Source organism: Acanthopagrus latus, chromosome 7, assembly GCF_904848185.1.
Source record: "Acanthopagrus latus isolate v.2019 chromosome 7, fAcaLat1.1, whole genome shotgun sequence".
Taxonomy (NCBI): Eukaryota; Metazoa; Chordata; class Actinopteri; order Spariformes; family Sparidae; genus Acanthopagrus; species Acanthopagrus latus.
This window is the reverse complement of record NC_051045.1, coordinates 17,295,798-17,305,216: the sequence shown is the minus strand read 5'-3', so window position 1 is coordinate 17,305,216 and position 9,419 is coordinate 17,295,798. Positions and strand designations below refer to the sequence as shown.

Sequence of the window (9,419 nt, the reverse complement as noted above, 5' to 3'; positions counted from 1 at the left end):
AGGTTTATCCCCACAGGCAAGGGAGGCCTTGGCCTGCGGCTGAACCTCACACTCTGACAGCTGGTGTTGACCTGAACTGTGCCCCCTGTGGGTCACCTCCCCTTCACACACACACACACACACACACCAGGAGACTGCACACTCCCTCCTGCACGTTTTTACACAAGAACCACAAACACCTGAGGAGGAAAAGGCGAGTATACGTTTGACGCAGACACGAGAGAGAAAAGAGAAAGCAGAGACATTTCTTTAGGATTTATTTCACCTGTGTGGTGAATAGAAAAATAGGATGAAGACAAAACTTTTGAAGGGAAATCTAGAGACCATTTTTTAATTCATTGCTTGCGTAGTTTTAAAAAAAAAAATCCATAACAAATTCAAAACATTTGCATTAAGAGCTTTGTGCCTTTCTTTTCCCTGCAACCAAGAGAAAACAAAGTAAGAGTATCTTTGGAATCCATCATAAGGGCTAATTATAATACATATCATAATCTGCTTTTTCTACTACATCAAAAGTCCTATAAATATTTTTTTCCTCATATTTATATGCTGAAGTAGCATTCATCAAGATTGGAGCATCTTTAATATTACAGGTTTTTTTGTTTTTTTTTAAATGGCAGAACAAAAAGAAGTATTAACAAAAGTACCACCAAAGTTCAGCAAGTCACATTTTTCAGTAAAGAAAACCTTATTCGTGCAACTACATTTAACAAAAAAGTAAAAGTACCACGTATGTAACCTTCAGGATATTTTCATCTTAAGCATGATTCTGTACAATTTTGCATGTTTTCCCTACCTCCCACAGTAGTCAACACAAGCGTACAATGACACGAGCCTTTTCTCAGTGAGGCTTCAGCCTTTTTTCGTTAACGTTTGTAAGCGTTTGTATGTCACCCTCAAATACAGTCCATCGCATGAGGCACTAGCCTAGCATTTCCCTGTTGGAGCAGTCTTTCTCTCAGACCATTAATGCAAAAAAGAAAAAAAACAAAAAAAACAAGAGGCAGACACATTGTGAAACACGGTTCCAATTCCACGCGTCCGGTCATCTTTGGTATCGGGACAGTGGAATGCATAGTTGCAGTGATAAGAGGGAGCTGGTCAGATCTGGTGCTGCTCAGCATATGCTTCAACTCTACAAAAGACAGCTCCACGCTGCTTTTTGGCCTCGGGGAAAAACCGGCAAAGGGAGAGACGGAAGGAAGGGAGGGAGATTAAAAAAAAGAGAGAGAGAGTAGAGGCGTCTCTTTTTAATTCCTGGGTTCTGCAGGGCTTGTGGTGTGAGTAAGAGAGAGACAAGAGAAAAGGGAGTGTGGGTGAGTGAGCGGAGCTTCCTCCAGCCCAGGAAGGAAGGAAGAGTTTCCGCTAGCGTCTGACTGTCTGACTTGCAAGAATGTCGCATTTGTGGCAGGGCTTCGCTCCTTTTTTTTTTGGCAGGCTGTCTGTGACCAGCTGTCTCCTTTTTCCTCTTTCTCTGTCGCTTCACGTGTCTCCCTTCCCCAACCCACTTTGTTTGGATTCTGCTCGGCTACAGCCACTGCAGAGGAACTCAGAGGCTGATTGGTTTGTCGGATACGGTCCAGCTGTCTTTTATTCCAGTTCAATATTTTCCCATAAATTTCAGCGAAACCTTCCAGAGGTGAGGGGGATCTGGGAGTCAGTCTCTCTGGTTCATATTCTCCCCCTTCACACCCTCTTCGGTTAGTTCGAGGCAGGTCTGCCCTCTTCACCCCCTATCCGTTCCTCTCCTACGAAGGAGTTTTGGCTTCGTATCTTCCCCCCACCGCAGAGCCGTTACCGTTTTCCTGCTTGGGAGAGGAGCACCCTGGGTTGGGGCCGCTGTACGGTGAAGAGCTGCTGCTGGTGGAGGTGGGTCTGTGGGGCAGGGACAGGGGCGTGTCAGACGGCGTGGTGAGGAGGTCCCGATCCCGTTCTGGGGGGCGCAGCGCGGCAGAAGGCGGAAAGGGGAACGCCAGCGGGAATCCAGTCATGTAGAAAAACCTGCCAACCCGGCGCGCCACCTGAGGAGGCGAGAGGAAACCGTACGAGTGTCAGCTCAGCCTGTCGAGTAATGACTAAGGGACTAATGCTGTATTTTAAACAGAGAGAGAGAATGGAGGCTGCAGTCTGTGGGGCTTGCTACTTCAAGGGAATAATCTAAGCTACACTAACGGTTCGTCTCGGGCCTATGGACAGAAACATTCACACACACGACGAGTCCACTCACTCACACACAAACACGCAGGTCTGTGGTGTGTGTACCTGTGAGCGGATCTTGAGCGCGGGCCCCAGCTTTAGTCCCATGGTGTTGAGCAGGTGCTCCTCAGTGAGCAGCGGTAATGTCTCTCCATCGATGGCCTGCTCCCGAAACACCTGGCAGAGACACAGCCGCTTCAGCCCCGACATATACACACACACTCACACCCATACTCACACACACAAACCTACACGTTCGTTCACACAACCTACAAAATAGTGTCTCTGTTCTCAAATGTTACGTGGCCAGTTTGAGAGGAAAAGCTAAAGATTATAACCCAACACTTTTATAATAGAAGTGGATAATGTTGTCTAATATGGTTTTATCAAGTAACATATCAGATTTTTAAGCAAACTTTCCACATGCCTGTATGTGCATTAAAGGATGATTCTGCAAATTTCACACATTAAAGTACGGTTTTGGGGAGCACTGATTCATACATGAAAAGAGAAATATGAAGAAGCTGCATGTGATCTCATAAATTGTCTCCAGTGATGTCCCTCAGTGGCTAATATGCATTGTGGGCAATGTAGGCAGCAGGTTTTGAAACAAAGTCCCCTGGTCTGCATTGCACTCCTATAAAACTGTTAGACTCACTATGGGCAGCTCAAAATCTAATGATACACAAATGATACAGCAGAACCAAAAACATCAGCTTTTTATCATCCCGTTCTCTTAGAATCTCGCGCCTGTGTTACCGTCAAAAGAAAATAATTCTTCGGATATCTCAGATGACGTCAGTGTGAGAGACGAGAGAGACAGATTTCACAGTCCTGCTTCGTGCAAAAACAATCTTGAAAGTTCATCTGAAGCTAATGAGAGAAAATGTCTTTTCTCGACTACAGTCGGCCTCACCCACTTGATTCAGTTGACGCCTCTCATTAGCTTCAGCTGAACTTTACAAATCATTTTTGCACGGAACAAGATTTATGGATCTTTTACCCCATCTTTTACAGTGGAGCCACAGGAAACACATCACACAGATTACGGAAAGATCTTTAAACGCGAAGATCATCATGTGAATATTTTTTCTCAACTTGTGTGTATATATATATATATATATATATATATTTTTTTTTCGTGTATGTGTGTGTTTTTTGTTAAAGATAGAAAGAAAATAACACAACACACGGATTCACACAGACACATTTCATTCACACAAATTACAGGATGCACATGCACAACAAGAGCATTCATGCACCTTCACACGTTCACAATAGACATGAAAAAACTGCAGTGTGTTGCTTTTCCCTTCATGTAATGATAAGTACTACAGTAACGCTGCAGTATGTTCTACATCTTGGTCACTGTTTTTCTTCTATGGTTGTTCGTCAGCCTCCACCCCCTCCCTCTCTCTCTCTTTCTCTCTCTCTCTCTCTCTCTCCCCTTCTTCCCTCTCCCTATGTCCTCACCTGTGTGTATTCAGCACATCCGGCCAGGCTGCTTATGAAGCCGCACACGTCTTCCACACTCCACTTGCTTATGTCCTCCACAGGGTTTGCTGTGGCCGAGTCCTCCCCATCCATGAAAAGACCTCCCATAGAGCCTGAGAGAGCAGCAGTGGGTGAAAATGATGTGTCAATATAAACACAGGGTACAGAGCTGCTGTTCAGGCAGAGGATCCTGCCACTGTTTCAGACGCCGCAGACACACATTTGAAAGTAAATTTTGTAATTTTTATACTGTCAAGTTTCGTTACTTATGATGAATTTGAGGAAGACACCTTTTAATTAAAAAATAATTAAATAGTTGGGTGGAATTGGGTCTGTAATCTACAGTGTTGTAAAAAGTACTTGAGTAAAAGTAAAGATATGGTGTTAGACTAATACAAATTATCAACTGATAATCAAAAACACAGTAACATTGTGTGTCAGTATGTGAACAACCCCCCCTCCTCCCTCTTCTCTGCCCACGTGGCCGTGCTGTTGCTGCTGTGCACGAGGGTCACAGCGGGGTCAGAGGCAGGGCCCCTAACAGGGAGAGGTCTCCACACTGGAGACACGCACACAGAGAGTGACGCTAATGGGTTTCACATGTCGTCTCTAGCCTCATGTGTTTGTTTGTGTGTGTGTGTGTGTGTGTGTGTGTGTGTGTGTGTGTGTGTGTGTGTGTGTGTGTTTGAGTCTCTCACCCGTGTGAAAGTAGGGGTTGGTGTAGGGGAACCCGAAGGGCAACGACTGGGCGTGAAGAGCAGGCAGCGGTGGCATGAACCCAGGTGGAAGCTGGTACTTGACATCAGCCTTGCCCAGTCCAGGGGTGAACAGGTGGCGACTGGGCGACTCTGTACCGGCTGAACTACACGGGGCGCTCAGCCGGCCTGAGCTCTCTCCGATCTCCTTGGCACTTTCACACACTCCCTTGCTGCCAGTCTCTTTGCTCCCATCTCTCTCCCTGTCCCTGGGTTTACTGCTGGACTTGGCACTGACGCTCTCCTGCCTCTCCTCACACATCTCTGCCTCGCTGTCAGAGTCCTTCATCTCCTCATCCTGCACCTCCCTGTCTCTCTCCCTTCCTCTGTCCTCTCTTCTTCCCGCGTGATCCCCAGCACGGAGCTGCGTCAGGGGACCCCTGCGGGGTGTCTTCCTGGAGTCGGCATCGTGACCCACAGAAGAGCTATGCGCCTGGGTGTCTTTGGGTGTGGAGGACGCCCCTGGTTGCTGCTGGTGGCTGAGGGTTAAGAGGGGTGTGGCAGCCCCGTGGCGAAGCACCAGCATTGCATTCGAGCGGCGGACCAGTTCCTCACGGAGCGGATGGCCTTCTGGGATGTCGTGGAGACTCCGCAGGGCTGGATGATCAGGGGGAAGGCCAGGAGGTAGAGCTCCCAGATGGTCGGAGCCCAGGAGACGCTGCTGCTGCTGTCGCTGGTGGAGACTCTCTAACTCTTTCTGTCTCAGCAGCTCTGCCGACATCTCGAGTCTGAGGCAGTGAAACACACCAGGACTTTAATGTACAGACAAGTCAAATGTACAACATTGCTTTGCAGGGGTGTACATTATAAAACAATTCCCCATCTTCAGGCTACTTTTAAAGGAGACATATTCTGCTCATTTTCAGGTTCACTATTTTATTTTGGGTTAGTAATAGAATAGGTTTACATATCTCAATGCTCAAAAAACACATCATTGTTCTCAACCTGTCCAGTACTTCAGCACTGTCTCCCCCTTCTGTCTGAAACACTCTATTTTAGCTCCTGTCTCTTTAAGGCCTGCCTCCTGAATACCCAGCCTGCTTCAATAGGTCAGCTCACACATGCCTGAGCCAGCACGGCTAACAACAACAGAGCAGCTGAGCTAAATCAATTGAAATGTGCCAAACTAGCCGCTGGGCATCAATTGTGCAAATGTGCGACATGGCGACCTAGAGCGATGTCAAGCTTTTTAACTATCAAGAACTTTTCCATGCACAAAAACGTATATTACTCACTGGTAGAAAGGTAAAATATGAAAAAATAGGTCTCCTTTAACTTTTAGCTGCCATTAATTTCCATTATATATGGCTGCCATAATTGCGCGATTACTGCCTACGGTAACATACCTGGCCAGATTCTGCTTCCTCAACATCTCCTGTTGCCGAGCAAACATCTCAGCTTGAGCTGGTTGGAGGAAACCGTAACCTGTGAGAGAAACAGCGGGAAAACACATCTTTAAAAAGTGACACAAATGCTTCCATATCTACGTGAAAACATCTTCAGTGACTGAAAGGTACGCTGCAAGAAGACAGTACATGCCTACAAACATTATTCAGTAATGAATATCCTACAACTACCATACCTTTATGAGCTTTAAAAATGCTTAACTGAATCAGATGGTTTGGTAGAGAGGCATGGAATATTTCCTTTTTCAGAGTAAATGTTGCTTTTTTTTTCAAACATACTATATGCATACACATTAGTACTATGAATTATGTATTTGGCCTTCACTTGACTGATGACTCACCAGGGGCCTGGCAGAGAGCTGAGGGCAAGCCCAGGAAAGGAGGCCGCAGGTGAGGTCCTAAGGCGATGTGAGGCGCAGTTGGAGGGGACAGTAGAGGCGGAGGGTGGGACATGTCTCTGTGGACACAAAAAAATGAAAAAAAAAAGACAACATTTAAGTTTCATTGGATGCTTTCAAGTGACTATTAAACTGACGAGAGCATGGAGGGATGTATGAAAATAACAGTTTAGTAATTCTGCGTTTTCTCTGCTCTCGGAACGTCTCAACTCGTCTGTGTGTGCGTGCTGCCACACCGATGAATGCGGTGTATTTTTATCAGCAGAGCTCCAGAGGCCCCCGTGTCGCCCCAGTGCCTCATCAGTCTTGTCACGCCGCAGCAAGCGCCGCTGGCCATTGCTGTACCCTGGACTGCAGCCTTTCCTTCCCCTGCCGCCTCACACACACACACACACAACTCTAGAGCCACACACATAATGAGGGCTGAATGCACAATGCCAGTGTGTCATGCTCCGACAGCTGGGGCGGCCCCTGCGTCTTGACCGGGGCCACGGGCTGAAGGACCTTCTAATTAACACTCATCCCTCCTCTCTTCTCTCCCTTTTTTTACGCCCTTCTCCCCGTCTCCCTCCCTCTCTCCCTCTCGCTCTCTAGGCTGCATTGAAGCCGGTGAAAAGATGGAGCGTCCTGCAACCTCCGCTTCTGAAAAGGCCTCTCCATTATTGGCCTCGTCTTTTGTCCTCCTTGAGGGGGAAAGGCGCCTCTCACCTTTCTCCCTCCGCCTCTTGTTCTGTCTTACCCATCTTTTTTTCCCCCTGTTCTTCTCTGCTTCTCTGTGACCTCTTAAAACCTGTCTTGTTCCCTCTTTTCTTTTCCTCCACTTCTATTTCTTTCACCACTGTATTTTTCGCTCCCCATTTCATCACTCCATATCATCCTGTCTCTTCCTGCCTCTTTCAGTTTTGCGCTCTCTTCTTTTTTCATTATAATCCTTTCTCTTCTTTCTCTGTATTTCTCCCTGTTGCCTGCACATCTTCATCGGTACAGCGACAGGTTTTGAAGAAGCGGATAAAAAGCTGTCAGAGGAGTGAAGCATCCTGCACCCTGACCCTTTAAGAGTGTAAGAGTGTGTGAGGCCTCGAGCCTGGAGTGGATGATGATGCTCTTTGCCCGCTCCCTGTCTCAACCCACAGCTGTTTCCAGGGCCTTTCCTGAGCTTCCTACCCTCACTTCTCTTTCCTCTCCTGTCTCTCGCTCCTTGCCTCCTGAGCTGCTGCTATCACACCAATCAGAGCTCAGCTGTGTGTGACTGCCGCCACACAAAAGTGTACAAGAGAAACAAGCTGAGGAAAACAACAAAATCAAAACCAACACTGGGACGCACGCAACCGCAAATATTGTTTTGCAAACGCGTTCAAATTAGCCAGCGCCTGCATGTCTCCTGCCTCACTAAATGGTGAGGGAAGAGGAGGAGGAGGTGGAGGAGGAGAGAGAGAGCGGAGCTGCAAGGAGGGAGGGCACGCATACAAGAGCAGGGAGATGAGATGGAGTGGGGGGGAGGGTGGGGAGGGTGAAAACCATTCATCGATCGCCTCCGCCGCTGAAATGTTAATGCTAATCGTATAACCGCTCTCTCCGGCGGTGCCTCGCACTCCAGTGGCAGCTCCAATTAATCTTGGGTGAGGGCTGCGGCGCGTGACCCCGGAGCCGCGAGCCGGGGCCCCGCTAGCCGCTGCTTATGTAATTACACCGCCCAGTGTGTAATCACCTGGCCTAATCCCTCGGGGCTAGCAATTAGCCTTGCGACGCGCAGTTCCACTAGGCTACGCAGAGGCGTCCGCAAAACTCCCATCCACCCCCGCCATGGCTCCCGCATGCCAAACTCTCATCACCCCCCACCCCTCCACCAACACACACACAGACACACACACACACACACACACACACACACACACACACAACCCCACCCCCCTTTTCTGATATTCCCTCTCTTTCTTCCCTCTCCTTGCGCCGCCTACCCTTGCCTAGCGTTAGCCCGCAGATGAATAACGGTCAATTAAAGCTGCATGACTGGGGCTGCCAGGCGTCTGCGCCACCATAATTAGGCCTAATCACGGGGAGTGAGAGACACAGAGAGAGAGAGAGACACAGAGAGAGAGAGAGAGAGAGAAAGAGTGTGTCTGACACTCCCCTCCACTCCCTTCCTCCGTCGCTCCCTCTCTTCCTCCTTTTATAGGAGGCAATTTTAAGGGAGGAGCGGCAGACATTAGTCGTTTTGCTTTGGGGCTCTGTGTGTGCGTGTGTGTCAGTGAGCGTGTGCTTCCATGTGTGTATGTGTGGTTTCTTTTAGGCCTATCGCATTTTGTCGGAAAACCACCAACATGCTATAAAAAGATGAGGCAAAAACGCTCACCTAGTTTTTGCACGAGACTCAAAATAGGTAGATTCACAAATGTTAGGTGGGCTCATAATCACACTCAACTATATCGTCTCTCTCTCTCTCTCTCTCTCTCTCTCTCTCTCTCTCTGTCTCTCTGTCTCTCTGCCTGCAGTGAGGCCAGGGGCTCCTGGGGAATTCACTGGTGTGTGACGACCTGTCAGAGTGGCGACAGCGGTCCCGTCCCGCAGCAGCCCAGGCGGTGTGTATGTGCGCCTGTAGAAGTGTGTGTGTGTGTGTGTGTGTGTGTGTGTGTGTGTGACAGGGCTGCCCTTAATGACGGGAGCGTGGGGGGATTAGGAGCGCCGCGCGGCCGCCCTCGGCTCCTTCTCCGCAGGAACACATTTACACAGGAAGCTCATTAAAATGGATGAGGCTCCCTCCACGCTCGCTCTCTCTCTCGCCCTCTATCTCGCTCCCTCACTCATCCCCCCCCCCCGCTTTATCTCACACTCTCTCGATCTCCTCGCTCCCTATTTTGGTTCATATCTCTCTCTCCGTCACTTCGTCCTCCCGCCATCTCCTCTCTTCTTCTCTTCTGTTTCCTTCTCTTCATTCCCATTTTAAGCCCCCATGTTTTCCACTTCCTCTCTCTCGCTCTTTGCTTTTCTCCATCCCTTCCTTATTTGCCTTGCAGATGCTTGGTGAGCTTAGTGCCATTTAAGGCCAGACAAATGGAGCGCCAGGCTCTAAGCCCATCGAGCGGCCCTAATGATTTGTTTTTAACAATGGGCCCTAATGGGCCCCAGATAATCAATGATGAGGGGTCGATGGAAAGGTGAGCCACGGAGAG

General features: G+C 48.6%; 1 protein-coding gene across 6 annotated transcripts in view; it reads right to left on the bottom strand.

Annotated features, from left to right (window-relative positions):
• Positions 1–240: 240 nt before the first annotated feature.
• The window catches only part of samd11 (sterile alpha motif domain containing 11), an 84,801-nt gene continuing 75,622 nt past the window's right edge, over positions 241–9,419 (bottom strand). For 5 of the 6 annotated variants that reach the window (XM_037104856.1, XM_037104855.1, XM_037104853.1 and 2 more), the window contains 6 exons: positions 6,193–6,308; positions 5,792–5,870; positions 4,389–5,173; positions 3,670–3,803; positions 2,263–2,373; positions 241–2,021 (listed from right to left, as the gene is read on the bottom strand). In XM_037104856.1, the coding sequence (XP_036960751.1) occupies positions 1,749–2,021; positions 2,263–2,373; positions 3,670–3,803; positions 4,389–5,173; positions 5,792–5,870; positions 6,193–6,308 (1,498 nt within the window). In that variant the 3' untranslated portion in view covers positions 241–1,748. The remainder of the gene's footprint in view (positions 2,022–2,262; positions 2,374–3,669; positions 3,804–4,388; positions 5,174–5,791; positions 5,871–6,192; positions 6,309–9,419) is intronic. The other variant, XM_037104854.1, reaches the window with a different exon arrangement.